At 52.5% G+C, this 14,850-nt stretch overlaps 1 protein-coding gene across 1 annotated transcript in view; it reads left to right on the top strand.

The window, feature by feature from the left end:
* Nucleotides 1–1,902: 1,902 nt before the first annotated feature.
* PSD2 (pleckstrin and Sec7 domain containing 2) overlaps nt 1,903–14,850 on the top strand; it is a 37,954-nt gene continuing 25,006 nt past the window's right edge. The window contains exons 1-6 of the mRNA XM_058815183.1: nt 1,903–2,002; nt 4,174–4,686; nt 8,248–8,736; nt 9,835–10,029; nt 14,075–14,155; nt 14,590–14,702. Of these exons, the coding sequence (XP_058671166.1) occupies nt 4,223–4,686; nt 8,248–8,736; nt 9,835–10,029; nt 14,075–14,155; nt 14,590–14,702 (1,342 nt within the window). The 5' untranslated portion in view covers nt 1,903–2,002; nt 4,174–4,222. The remainder of the gene's footprint in view (nt 2,003–4,173; nt 4,687–8,247; nt 8,737–9,834; nt 10,030–14,074; nt 14,156–14,589; nt 14,703–14,850) is intronic.

The following is a 14,850-nucleotide window of genomic DNA, read 5'->3' as shown; positions in this document are numbered from 1 at the left end:
AGGCCTGGGATTTTCCTCCTGGCTGTGCTCAGCTCCAGTTTTGTCACCCTGGATGCTGATGGTGTTCCCAGCTCAGCAACAATCTGTGTACACATCCTGCCAGGGTTTCCCTGGTGCCTCTTCTCCAGCAGGAACACAGGCCAAGGAGGAACATGACTAAGGCTTTAACTATTGATTCCTCAGCACTCCTTCCAGACCACAAACATTCCTGTCAGACTTCACAGAGGGTGAAACAGTAGTGTAATGCTTAACAACTGTAGTAGTTTATATGTAATAAAAAAATTGTGGTTTTTTTTTTTTCTTTTAATATAAACAATGTAAGTTACTTAAAGTTAGGAGGGATGGCTGGGACACCACACATTAAGGTTTGTCAACATTTCTTACTCAGGCTCATCTCCTAACTGCTTTTGGTTTCCTGTTTTCTGGTTGCATACAGCTGTGCCAAGCTTGAACTGTTGGACTGGAATTCAGCTTGGGTGGTTCCTACTGGAGGTTTTGGATGGATGGCAGGGAGGTGGAGAATTTCAGCTCAAAGCCTTCTGGCTGTTTTTAAAAAAAATCACTCAAACCCCCTACATTATTCATCTCATATTAAGAAAAAGACCAGCAAAGTTTTGCTGGAAAGATTCCCCCAAAGATTTGAGCAGTGGTTCAGTGTTGCATGTCTTACATGTCTGTATTATACCTTCACTTTGAGAAAGTCAAAATTTGGCCCACGTTAGGTTTTCAGTATTTTTTGAGATCACAGTGTGGTTGTGCTCAGGAGAGTGTTGCTAATTTGGCAAGTAAATTCCTGGAAGATGCTGCACTAGCTGGGCCCTGCTGTCAGTGCATGGGAACACCAAGTGCCTGGGACTGATTTTCTCTCCTGGATTTGGTGGGAAAGAGATTTACAGCTTTTCCCTCTTAATTTGGGATGGCAGATGAATAGGCTGAGGAGACTTGGTCCACATGTGTGAACCTGAGGACTGTCCCAGGGGCTTGTTTTGCCCTCAGCTCCTACAGATGGGATTCTGGACCAGTGGAAGGCTGGAGGCTGATGTGTTGGTGACCCAGGAAGTCTAGGCCAGCCTTTCTCTTGTCAGGCTAGTGGAGAATGAAGCTGAAGGCCTGCAAGGCCAAGCCCAAGGGAGGGTATAAGCAGATCCCTCTGCAGGGATCAACACACACATCTGCTGCCAAGCTGTTCTGTGGCTCTTTCCAGCCACTGGAAAGCAGGTGGCACATCTGGGCCCTGACCCACCCATCACCTGTAGCAGCACACAGGCAGTGCTGTCCTGTCTTTCTGCCTCCATCAACTCTGTGAAGTCTGGCCTGTGAGCTCAGGCAGCTGTCTGTAGGGGACACACCACCTGTGGTGACCTGACATGCTCCCCCAGCCTGGGATCACCTCAGGGGGACACGTCTCTGTCCATCCCTGCACTGTGCAAAACACTCTGCAAGAGAAATGTTGCTACAATCACTTTGATAGCTTGGATTTGCTCGCATTTAGCTCAAAGACCTACCTTTACCATGGCTCTTGTTTGTTGGGGAGATCAGTCCAAAACTCAGGTATTTCACTGGGTGAAATTGAACATTCTGTGGGCTCACATTGACAAATTTCTCCTGAAACCTGCAACCACAGAGTCTCCTTGCTCCACTTTATCTGGCTGGGGGGGGGGGAGCTTTGTAAGGAAAGATGTCAGAAGCCCTGTGTAAGGAATACTCTTGCACTGCCATGTCTGAAAACCCCAGAGAACCAAGGCTTGGTGAGGAAAAAGCACTTGCAGTGCTCTGCCAAGGAGCCATGGGATGGGTTTGGGGAACAGCCTGATGAGGAGCAGCAGCAGGGGGGCAGGAAAGCAGCAGGATTCTCCTCTCTGGCCTGGGTCTGACTCTCTGTGCTCCCTTGTTGCAGGCAGGGGCCGTGCAGGGATCATCGGGAGCGCCCAGCTGCGATAGTGAGGCCGTGCCACGCACACTGTGACACCGAGGGATGCACACGGATGCACCTGGACAAGAGGTAAAACTGCCAGCTCAGCCTCCAGGAGGGACCTGCCCCATCTCAGGGCTGTGTCACGTGCAGCCCTCAAGGAGTGCTTCACCCCAAAGCCTTGCTATGGGACTGTGAACTCCCCAGCCCATCACACATCCCAGCTGTGGGGAGCAGGGCATGGAGAGCAGGCCAGATCTGAGGTCCAGGATTGCCTGGGCTGTGGGATGGGAGCAAAGTGAGGCAGGAATTGGGGTTCCCCTTGGGATCTGGCCTGCTCAGCAGCAGCTCAGCATGTACTATGTGTTTCTGCCCTTACCCAGGCCACAGAGGGGTCCAAATCCCTCCTCTCCCTAACTCGGGTGCAGAGGAAGCAGCAGCAGGGAGGGGCTGCTGACATCTCCACAGGGTGAGAGGTGCTCTGTCAGAGCAGAGGCAGCTGCAGTTCTGCACCCCTTGTTAACAAGAACTGACCTGGCCCAGCAATTAGGGATTTTACTGCTAATGAAAGCTTCAGCTCAGCAAGTGAGAGCACTCAGAGACTGCTGCTGAACCTGGGCACCCTCCTGGCTGCTCAAAGCTGATGGCTTACTGAGAGGGAAACTGAGGCAGGGAATTTTGAATGATTTGCTTCAGATGTGAGTTAGGAACCAAGTTAGGGGGAAAACCCCAGAGTCCTGTCTGCCTGCTGACATGATTAGCCAGGCTTCCTGTGCAGGTGAATCACAGTCACATCACCAAATGTCTCTTTGGGTTAGAAGGGACCTCAGAGATTATCCTCCCACCCCCTGCCCTAGGCAGGGACACCTTCACTGCCCCAGGCTGCTCCCAGCCCCAATGTCCAGCCTGGCCTTGGACACTTCCAGGGATCCAAGGGCAGCCACAGCTGCTCTGGGCACCCTGTGCCAGGGCCTCACCACCCTCCCAGGGAAGAATTTCTTCCTAATCTCTAATGCAGCCCTGCCCTCTGTCAGTGTGAAGCTATTTGTCCTTGTCCTGTCACTTCATGCCCTTATCAAAGTCCCTCTCCAGCTCTCTTGGAGTCCCTTTAGGTTCTGGAATGGGCTCTAAGGTCTCCCTGGAGTTTTCTCTGCTCCAGGCTGAACAGACTTATGAAGACAGATAATATTTTAAAAATATCTGTGAAGACACATATTGCTTAAAACCAAAATCAGCTGTTACAGTGGCTCAGCCTGGGTGCCATGCAGAATACTCCTGCTTCCAGCAAAGATCATTTCTGGTGGCATTTGACTGCAGCTGTGGGAGGGTTATGATGGAGTAAAGCTTGCACAGCACTGTGGGGCTGAGGATGGTGCTTGTAAAACCTTGCAGACTTTGCATCAATGGGTCTATTTGCCAATAAAGTGCCTTTTTGTCAAAAAACTACTTCTATCAGTGCAAAACAGTGTCCTTCCCTTGCCCTACAGAGAGAGCATCCCAGGGAATATTCAATCAGGACACTTTTGCCAGAGTTTTAGCTGGCAGCTTGTGACACCCTTCAGCAGTACTTGTGTGTGGGGAAAAGAGAAGTGGTGCTCTGGCAGGCAAGATGCTCTGCAGAAATGCTAGCTCAGCAGGGAGAATCACACAGGTTGGCACAGCACAGCTGCTTAGAACAGTTAGAAAAGAATAAATCACTCTTATTGCCTGTTTCACCTATTTCTCCTCTTTCTGGAGGGCAGGGAATGCAAGGGAATAGCATCCCAGCAGCGAGTCTGGGAAATGCAGCCATGCCACATTGCTGTCCCCAGCCCTGGGCACTAACCCTGGGGAGGACAATGGAGAGGAGGATAATTGCTAAGGTCACCTCATAGGAGATTGTTTGAGCTACTGCCCGTAGTGCCCCAATCAGGGCGTATTTTGAATTAGAAGCTCAGCCTGATCATAGGATGGAGTATACTGCCAAGCTTGCATGGCTAATCGGAAGAGTAGGCCTAGGTTAAGTCTGGGTGGGACACATCCCCTGTTCTGAGGCCCTCTGGGGTTATGGCAGCAGCAGAAAGGTGGGTGCCTCAGCACCACAACAGCTTTTCCTCTCCCATCTCACTGCCCTGAGTAAAGAGCACTGGGCCTCCAAAAGCACCAAATACCAGAACAGTCCTTCCCTGCTTTTACACCGAGGATGTGAGGTGGGGTGGGGGTTTCAACCTGCCTCCCCATCCCCTCCCGATGCCCACGCTGCGCTTTCTTTTCCCTCGCAGGCAGCAGCGAGGCTGAGCTGAGCGCGGGGAGGGTTTCCACGAGCGGACCATGAGCGAGAGCAGCCCCTTGCCATGGAGCGCCGCCGATGAGGGCGAGCCGCCCTCCCCGGGCCCGCAGCCGTCCCCGCCGGCCCTCAGCGATGGGGACTCGCCGCCGAGCCCGCCCGCGGAGCCCGCCAGCGGCAGGGCCAGCCCCCGGCACGACGCTCAGCCCTCCCTGGCGGAGGGGGAGCAGCGGGACGAACATGTGGCAGCGGTGACAGAGGCGGGCGAGCGGCTCAGCGAGCAGGGACAAGGCGCTGCCAGCGAGGGCGGCCGTGCGGAGCGGGCAGGGCTGGCCAACGGCGTGGGGCGGGAGCACCGGGACACCGCCGGCCCCAGCAGCCCCGAGCTCGGGGACAGGGGCTCCCCCAGCCCCCAGAGAGCCAGCGGGGCCCTCAGCAAGCAGCGGTGGCACAGCGTGCTGGGATCCTCGGAAGCGCTGAGTGCCGACGAGGCGGAGGAGCAGTTCGGGTAAGGGCGGCTCGGTGCCGGTTCGTGTGTGTTGTTTTCGAGGCTCCTTGGTTCGAGTTACTCGGCTCCGTGTGTAACTCATCAGTTTAAGGAGCTGCAGCTGCGCTCATGGCTGACTGCGGCTTTCCACTCCTGCTTCTCTTCGGGCTTCTCGCACATTTTTTCCTTGTTTGTAACTTTTTACTCTCCTTTTTTTTTTTTTTTTTTTTCTCTCTGGACTTCTCACATAGTTTTTTTCCTGTTACAAATTCAGAAAGCTGTGATTAGAGCTCACAGAGCCACTAAAGTGAAGGGGAAGCTTTTGGGATCTTGAGAAGAGCTGGTTGTGCTCACTTTTGGGGTGTCCCATTTGCAACTTGCAGCACGTATGGCAGAGTTACCTGAGGTAACTTAGAGCAAGTACAGCAGCCTGGGGATGCTCCAGAGCCAGGCTTGTCTGGGAGGCTGCTGTGCCCTGGGAGTCCCTGGCAGCATGGCCAGCTCTGGCAGTCCCTGGGCTAGCAGGTGGCAGCTGCGTGTCTGAAAGTGGGCACGGCTCTGAGCTCTGCTCTCCACTGCACCTGTGGCAGGTGTTACCAGCGCCTGGGTGACAGGAACAGCAGTGTGAGACAAAAGGTACAAGTGTCATCTAATTCTCAAGTGCCTGTGACAAACCTGAACATGAGTCCCTGAGCCCTCTCTTCTGGCAGCCTGGCTCACAGGAGAACTCTCCAGGCTGGGGGACACTCACACTGGTGTGCTGTCCACAGCTGATTTTATGCCTCTGCAAGTTTCTAGACCTCCATGGGATTCTGCAGGCTGGGGGCTTGGGGGGAATGACAGGTCACTGGGATGAGGAGAGGTTCTTCCCATGCCATTCCTGCAGGAGGGGTATGGATGCTTCCCTTTGCCACCAGAAATCCGCCAGGGCTCTGTGTTGTAGCCACCAGGGGTTGATTCTTGCTGTGAATTTTACAGCCCTGTCTGTGCACCCACCTCGGGGCAGGAGAGATGCTGCAAGCAGGAGTGGCTGAAGCAGAGCAGCAGGGCTTGTCCCAGAGGATTGTGGCCTTCTGAAGAGGAGCTGTGAAGGGACAGGGTGGCCTGGGTGGCCTGGGGATCACCTCCTAGCTCTGGCCCCGTGCAGGCTCCGTGCTGAGCTGTGTTCCCAGCGCTGTCTGGAGCGTGGGCAGCAGGGCTGGGGAGCCACGCAGGGCGTGGGCTGACAGCAGGCATCCCTCCCGCTTTGTTTCTCTGCTGTTCAGCAGGCTTCTCTAGAAAAGGCTGGTGGTTTGTTTCACTCAAGAGCCCCAGCAAGAAGCAGCAGCACTGCTTCAAAAAGCCCAGCTGAAGGTGTTGCAGAGGAAGTGTCTGTGCAGGCTGCTGCTGTCCGGAGAGCTTTGGGAGCCTGTCCCAGGCAGGTCCCAGGGGCCCCTGAGCTATGCAGTCAGGGCTTGGATAGCTGCAAGTCTCTCAGGTTTCAGGGGAATCATATTTGCCTGGTAGGTGGCTCCCTGGCAGAGGCTGAGAGTTCAGGAGGAAACTAAGGGTGGTCATAGAATGCTGCTGCAATCACTGGGAGTGCAATTATTTTAAGGTGCTAGGGCATGAATTGGTAGAAATGGCAGGCTTAGGATTTGGAGATGATGCAACCTGACCGGGGTCTGCATGCAGAGTCCATGATCTCGTGCTCTAAACATATTCACTTGGAGAGCAAATGAGTCTTTTGGGAGGCTGAATGCACAAGGGACAAGTCACACGCTATATTCAAAACAGAAGGGCAGCTGGAAAACTTCTGGGACACAGCTGAAGTCTGGGAAACCACTTAGAGCCTGCAGATTGGGTTAGCTCACTGCACTGGAGCCCGTCAGTGCTTTGACCACCTATCTTTAGGGTAAATGGCAGGGATGCATGGCTGGGCCAAGCACAGCGTGGAGCTGCTGTGCCCTGACCAGATGGACTGTCCACTCTCCTGGGTCAGGAAGAGCTGAAAGATGGACCAAGGCACCGAGACGTTGCTGTCATCCTGCATCACCTCTGAGCTTCCCCTTTTTTTCCTTTACTCCCCTTTGGGGAATTGCTGTAATGACCCATTCTGGCTATAGGAGAACCTGGTCTGATGTTTTACTAATGAGCAGTCAACTATTTGCTCCTGATGAGAAATCATTTGTCATCATCTGCACGTTGCTGCTTGTATGATGCATTTTCTCCCTGAATTTTAAAGTACTTTACAAAAAGATGTTGAGTCTTGCTCTTCCCACTGGAATGGAGAATTAAAGGGGGAAGTCATCCAAGATCATCAATCCATGGTAGAGCTGGAGAAGAACCCATTATTGTCCTTCTGAAGGTAGGTTAGTTCCTGCATCTATGCAGGAAATGGTTGGCTAAAAAAAAATCAGGCAAACAGAGCCAAAGATTGAGTGTTTGTGTTGCAATTTGCATTAACTGAATCCCTTTTCCTCCTTTCTGGTTTATCCCATGGCATCTATTGTTTGTCAAAGCCCCATTTTCCTTTCTTGTGGCTGTGTTGCCTAGAGTCTTTCACCTCTTCAGAAACCCCCAACATGGCCCTGCTGATCTCAGGGAGGTCACAGCTCTGCAGTCCAACTGCAAGATGCACCAGGGAATGATCTACTTTCAGCCCCATGAACTCATGGAAAAAGAACAAAATTTTTAACAGAGAAATTCCCACCTTTTGCTTGTAGGCACCCTCAGCACCTGCAGTTTTGGGAGTGCAGCTTTTGCCCACACATTTCCTCCCATGGCAACATATAGCTGTCAAAAAAAATCACATTCCATCAAATAAAGTTTCGGAAAAACTTTGCAGAAAGACTGCAGTGCAGAGGCAACAAAGTCCTGGTTTCCATCATGTCCTCCTCTGGCAGGATCCACACTCCACCAGCACAGCAAACTTGTGATGGCAAGTTGGATATGAGTCCCTGCAAGCTGGGAGGGACAACCATGTCCTGGGGGCATCAGGCCCAGCATGGAAGGATATTGTCCCACTCTGTTCTGGGCTGGGGTGGCCTCACCTCGAGCCCTGGGTGAGTTTTGGGCTCCACAAGAAAGATCTAAAGCTCTTAGGGAGTCCACAAAAGAGGGACATGGGGATGGTGAGGGGCCATCAGGGGACAAGTGTAGGGCTGGAATATACAAGGTCTGTGGTGTGAGCAGTTAATAGAAATGATTCTGTGCAGTGTATTGAAAGAGCAGGGCTGTCTTCCCTGGGATTATGGCAATGTGGGAGCTGCTAAGTGATAACCAGGAGGTTATTCTGGCATTGGGTCCAGTAGCAGGTGTCATATGCGAAAGTCTCTACTTCAGAGGTCTGGCTTTTTACTGGAACATGACCAAATTAAGGGCTGGCTGGGCCTCTGGGATTGTTTATCACAAAACTGGTTTTTTTTTTCAGCTCTAGAATCTTGTAACAAAATTGAGAATCAGGTAGGTTATACCACAGAAAGATCCCAAGGGCCATTATCACAGCAGCCATTTCTGCCTCTTCTCTTGCCTGCCAGCTCCAAATGGAACAGGGCAAGAATTGCCTTGACAGTATTTTCTACATTTCTCCTTTTGGTCCAGGTTTGCCTCTGGAGATGCCAAGCTGAGCTGCAGCGATGATGACAGGGAGCATTTCCAATTCAAAGACATCAGGGATGGCTTCAGCTCGACCTTTGAGAAGATTGTTGAGTCTGACCTCATGAAGGGCACCTACTACAGCAGCCTGGACTCTCTGGATGTGCTGTCCCTGACGGACGAGACAGACAGCTGTGTCAGCTTTGAGGCACCCCTGACCCCCCTGATCCAGCAAAGGGCCAAGGAGAGCCCTGAGCTCCTGGAGCAGAAACTGGCAGCCCAGCAGAGAGAAGCCCTTCACCACATGGCTGCTGATAAGCAGGAGCAGGGGGCAGCCAAGCCAGCAGAGGGGGATTTTGGGAGCCCTCTCAGACACTCAATTACCAGCAGCAGGTCAGAGAATGTGCTCAGCAGGCTGTCCTTGAAGAGTATCCCAAATGGGTTCCATGTGGAAAGCTCAGAGGAAGATGCCACCAAGATCATTAACTCCATCAGGTAAGGCAGGGAGTTTCTTGGACAGTGGCTCCTTTTCTTATGAGATCCCAGTCCAGGAGCAAGGCTCAGTGGGCATGGTTGAGTTGGAACTGCTCTTTCACCCCTTGTGCTTCCTCTCATGTATTGCTGTGGCACAAAGGCTGAACATCAGCAGGAACTTTCATCTGCACCTGCACAGCCCTTGGCAGGCTGGGGATGGTCAGGTGGTCTCCCAAATGCCTCTGAAGTGCAGGGAAACCTCAAGGTTGCACTTAGGACAGGGTACCCCTACAGAAGCCTCCCCAAAGGTTCTTCTGCAGGCAATGAGGAGATCAGCAGAGACTTCATCCTCTAGACCAGCTCAGACCCAAACCATCACCTCTGGGAGGCAGCAGCTCATCTGTAGGGCACCTCCCTGCCTGAGGAAGCCAGGTGATGAGCAACCAGGTCAGGGGAGAGCTGGAGCGAGGTTGTATGTCCAGCTGTCAGGCCAGCAGTGAGTCACACTGCTTGAAAATGCTTGAATTGGTGCTCTAAGTGGCCTTGGGCAGGCAGATAAAGGGCTATATGCCCACCTACATGGTGCCAGCAGGGCTGCTCAGAGCAATGTCTGTGGGCACAGCTGGCCACAAGGCCAGCAGGCAACTGCAGGGGAGCAGCTCACCAGTAAAGGCTGGCCTGGTGCCAGTACCATTGATATGATTTGTACAAGTGCAGCTTCCCATCCTCAGCAAATAACCTGAACTGAAAAGCATAACATCTATCCCTAAAATTTCCATGATGTCCATGGCTTGGAAAGAGCTTGGGGTCCCCAGTGGGGAGAGAGGGAGCTTAAAAGGTGTTGAGGCTGCTTACTTTGCCACACCCTCATTTCTCAGGGGAAAGCCGCCTTCTCTCCGACCTTTCCTACCAATTTGGAATTACACTGGACTGTTTCATTTCAGCTGAAATGAAGGAGGCCTTGTCCAATGTCCAGTTCACAGCCATATTGCTGGTTTTTCGTACGTTTTTTTTTTTTTTGCGAGGGCAAGAAGAAATCAAAAGGTGGAAAGGCGGCGTTTCCCGTGGCTTTCATGGTGCCACGCTGCGGCTCCTTGAACATTTCTTGTCTCTGCACAGCGATGCCAGCCTGAAGGACACGCTGTCAGACTCGGACTCAGACATGGGCAGCACGGAGCAGCTGGACCAGGGCAGCACGGACACGCTGGCCAACGGCTGCAGGGCGGACAGCGAGGCTGCCAAGAGGTTGGCCAAGCGCCTCTACAACCTCGAGGGCTTCAAGCGCTGCGACGTGGCCCGGCAGCTCGGCAAGAAGTACGTGGGGCAGCCCTGCCAGGGTGACAGGCTGGGGATGGGGGGCACTGCTCGTGATGGGAGGGCAGCAAAAGGCAGCAAGGGTCAAGTCTGGGTGCTGGAGGGAGTTGGGGCTGCTGGAGGTTGTAGGAGTGCTGGGGGGTAGGATGGTTGGGATGGATGGAGATGAGAGATCTCTGAAGCCAGGTGGTGGAACTTGGGGTTTATTGCAAAGGGCCCTGCTGGGAGCTGCCAGCCACAGCTTAGAGCAGTAAAGAGAAGAGAGTGGTACAGAGAGAGAAGGCAAGAGCGTGGTAAAGAGGATGAGAGAGTGAAAGAGAGGATGAGAGGATACAATAGCGAGGCTCCCGTTACAATACAATTCATCTTCTGTGTTGAATATTCTGATTCTCACTAGCCAATCTAGTACAAGATACAAATCCTACAGCATTTACATACAGCCTGTAAGAATCATTACATCACCATACTGTGTTACATTTTAAACCCTAAAAACTCCTCTTTGGGCCCTTCTGCCAAGCCAATAGGGTCTGCTCTGACCCTTGGGCCTGTCTGCAGGCAGAGGGTGTTGTTCCATCAAAAGGGGATCACCTTCAGCTGGCCACACCATTGTTTTCCAGTTGTTCAGTAACTGAGGTATCTCAAAGCTTGCTTTCATTTCAATCTCGCTTATAGTTTCCATATTCTCAAAATCTTTTGCCAGACAATCATATTTATAAGGCTTTCCTGTTTCATCTTCCCCAACAGGAGATCTTCCCAGCTGAAGCTGGGAGCTCAATGTCCTTAAAATAGGAATGCTACAAGCTGCCTGCAGTATTGGGCAGTAAATGTCACAAGCTGCTGCCCACCAGAACCAAGAGCTTCCTCCCTTTGGGAAGAGCCCAGCAGGACCAAAGCAATTCCCAGGCTGGAGGGTTTGGGTGCCCGACCTTCCCGTGCACTGGGCTCCCTCTACTCCCCAGGTTTTTCATGTCTGCACCCCAAAATGCCCTTGCTGCAGAGCCTCCCAACCCAGTCTGTATGAGGGTAGGAAGGGTTGGCTGGAAAGCCAGAGACACACAGGGAGGTCCAGGCTCTTCAGCTGGTAGATTTGCCTGGGTAAGGCAGAAGGAAAATCAAAAAATATTCAAAAGTGGGAGAGGTGCAGAGATTTCTAAGAGACAGAGTAACAGCAACGAGTGTAGCAGTAACAGATTATTTTAGGATGCCAGTGGGTGTGAAGGCACCAATCCCCATCATCCTTTGCCTGGATCAGATATAACCTGTGTTGCTGGGATTTTTTTTTTTTTCTTTTGTCCTTGGAATGGCTCCCCCCTGCCCAGATCAGCAGGACACACCTGTCCCTCAGCAAATACTCACACTTTCAGTACCAAAGCTTCTGTGTGATTCCCAGCTTAGTGCTGGGACAGGAGCAGCCCAGGAATTGTCTCCTAGACAGGCTCTTTGCATCACCTGGCAAATCCTCATTCTCCTCCTTTGCTGAGGTTCTTGTAGCAGGTGCATTGCTGGCTGCTCTTGCCTCAGGTGTGTAACATCCTTCTCCTTTCTTTCAAATTTGCCATGACAGCTCACTGAGGGGGGAACATTCAAGCACTGGGTTTCTGAGTCTGTCCCTTTGCTATTTCCTGCAGTCCTCACTCACACCTGCAGCCCTCACACCTCGGGGGAGGCTGTTTGGTGACCCACATCTGGGAATTCACACTGCCTTTGAAACAAAAGTTTTGTTTTGATCAGCTGGGTTTGACATCTGAACCATTTCCTGACATGAGACCTAAATAGAGCTGCAGACTCTTGGGTGGATTGGCAGAGCAGAAAAGGAAATAGGGTGAAGATAGGTATTTTTAGGTATTAATATAGGTATTAAGTCAGTCTTGCTCACTTAAGACAATGTAAGACCAACCTATAGTGCTGGGAACAGACTAAGTTTAAGTGATGCTTTCAGACCAGCTCTATGTAGGAGGGCTGTACAAAAAGTGAAATCTCATTTTATCACTTCTTTTTTCTTTGTGATAATTGGCAATTTTCTAGAAAAAATTAAAAAAGATAAAGTAAACCAAAGCCAAAACTATTCATCATTGTCAAACAGGCAGAAAAGGCTTGACAAACAAGGTTGGATATCTCCCCACAGTTTGTTTCCATCTGCCTCAGTTCTGTGAAATTAACCTAAAACCCTGAAATTAGCATTGGCAGATGTTTGGGAAACTGAACTCTCTATGGAACTCTCTTGTTCCAGCATTGGTCTGGGGCCCTCTCAGCTCCATCAGTGTCCACAGGACAATCTTGTGCTGGTTGAACTGTCCCAGGCTGTGAAGGTGGCACTTCCCTGTAGGGTTTCCAAGAGTTGTGCTCACCAAATCCCTGTGGCAGAGCCCAGGACAGCTCCAGCACTGCCCAGGGATGTGGGCACTGTCAGGATCCCAGCCTTGGGCAGCACAACGAGGGCACAAGGCCTGTTTCACCCCCCAGAGATGAGATTTTACTCACACGGGTTCTTATGGCACTGATGTGCCCCAGGTACTGCCAAAAGGAGCCCTGCTCCTCAGGGCAGTGGGGTTCAGGTAAAATATCACAAATTTTCCATGTCCAGACACATGGGAATGGACTGGGAGAAAAGGCCAGGGCTTCTGTGTGACCGTGTTCACAGGGGTCTGAGGATGAGGGAAGAGACGAGGATCTGACTCCATGTTTCAGAAGGCTGATTTATTATTTTATGATATATATTATATTAAAACTATACTAAAAGAATAGAAGAAAGGATTTCATCAGAAGGCTAGCTAAGAATAGAAAAAGAAAGAATCATAACAAAGGTTTGTGGCTCAGACTCTCTGTCCAAGCCAGCTGACTGTGATTGGCCATTAATTAGGAACAACCAACGTGGGCTAATCACAGATGCACCTGTTGCATTCCACAGCAGCAGATAACCATTGTTTACATTTTGTTCCTGAGGCCTCACAGCTTCTCAGGAGGAAAAATCCTAAGGAAAGGATTTTCCATAAAAGATGTCTGTGACACTCCTGTGTCCCCTTGGGGTGGCTTGTGACCCAGTCAGAACTCCTGGTGCCTGGTCCCTCCCAAGGCAGGCAGAGGGATGGAGCACCACACTGGGCTGTAAGGTGAGAGGAGCTCTGTGGAGGCTGAAAGGGCAGCAGCCAGAGGATGCCAGGCATGTCCCCACAGGAAATGCCTTGCAGGGCCACCAGCCAGAGCATGGCAGGAATGTCCCCATGGGAAATGCCTTGCTCTCCTTGTAGCAATGCCTCTGTCATGGTGGAACTGTCACCCATTCCTGCAGGAAGGGCTGGCACTGGCACAGAGACAGAGGAGGATAACTCCTGAGTGAGGAAACCAGAGCAAACACAAAAGTCCATCTTAGGGTGGGACAGGGTCTTGCCCTGGCCCCTGTTGTTATCCCATGGCCTGGGGCATGTTAAATGCCTCTGGGGCTCAGGGAAAAGGGTCACATCTATGTCATTGGGTTCCTGGAAATGCAGGAATTTGTTGTTTGCAGGGGCCTGGCTGCCTTCTGATGTCTTGTGGCACTGTCCAGCCCCTTTGGCAGAGCCAGCAGCCCTGCCTGGAGCTCCTGGAGCTCTCCTGCTGCAGTGTCCAGCAGCACCCACCTGCCCCAGGAGCAGGGGCTGTGCTGGGAGGGTGGGATGGGAGCCTCTGTGGGTGAGAACAGGGACATTGCAGTGGGAGAGGGGACACAGCCAGCACTGGGAGAGAACCAGGTGTTGGAGGAGCTCAGGATATCCCCATGGCTCCTCTGGCTGGTGTGGGAGCAGGCTCTGCCTGGCCAGCAGCACAACACAGGGGTGCAGCAGGGCAGCTGGAGACCGGTCTGGTGTCTCATTCTCAGGTGTCTGGGGATGGCTGTGGGCACATCAGGGAGGTCTTCCAGCAGCACTCCAGGCCAGGAGCAGTTCTCCCTGTGTCTGAGATGGTGTCTGCAGTGTCTTGCTGGGATTGAGCTGGCCCAGAGGCAGCATTCTGCTGTTCCTCTTGTGGACAATGTCTTCTTCCCTGACCACTCCCTCTTTAATTGCAGTAATGAATTTAGCAAGTTGGTAGCAGAGGAGTATCTCAGCTTCTTTGACTTCACTGGCCTGACCCTTGACAAAGCACTCAGGTGAGCTCTGGGATGGAGAGGGTGGTGGGATTTTGGGGTTTCCTCCAGGCTTCCCAGCACTGTGAGCTATCCATGTGACAGGAGCAGGGGCTGGGGGGAGATCCAGGCTGTCACTCAGGCTTTGGTATCACGTTTTGGCCTCCAAAATGGGCTTCAACAGGGGGGCCCACAGCCTGCTTCCCCAGGGTGGAGAGCAGCTCTCCCAGGCATCCCATCCCATACAGAATCAGAGCAAGTGGAAACAATTATTTTTCTTTGAGATGGGCAACCCATCCTGATGCCACCACACCCGAGGTGGATCAGATCCCAGCTGGCAGCAATTCCCCTGCACAGCTCCATGGATCTGCTGGCTGTGGGGCTGGGGGGAGGACAAATGAGCCCTTCCATGTCCCACCTTGGGCAGGCCATCTCTGAGCACCCCTTTGTCCATGCAGGACGTTCCTGAAGGCGTTCCCGCTGATGGGAGAGACGCAGGAGCGGGAGCGGGTGCTGATCCACTTCTCCCGGCGCTACTGCCACTGCAACCCCGAGGAGAGCACCTCTGAAGGTACTGCTGCCCCTGCTCTGCCCCCCTGCCATGCCACAGGGCACCTGGGCACAGGGCTGGAGTGCAGAACCACCCACAGCCAGGCAGACACGGCCGCAGCTTCTCCTGGCCACAGGGATCCTGCCCTGGTCACTGTCCCTGCCCTGCT

The sequence above is a fragment of the Ammospiza caudacuta genome, chromosome 16 (genome assembly GCF_027887145.1).
Source record: "Ammospiza caudacuta isolate bAmmCau1 chromosome 16, bAmmCau1.pri, whole genome shotgun sequence".
Taxonomy (NCBI): Eukaryota; Metazoa; Chordata; class Aves; order Passeriformes; family Passerellidae; genus Ammospiza; species Ammospiza caudacuta.
This window is presented reverse-complemented; position numbering and strand designations above follow the sequence as displayed.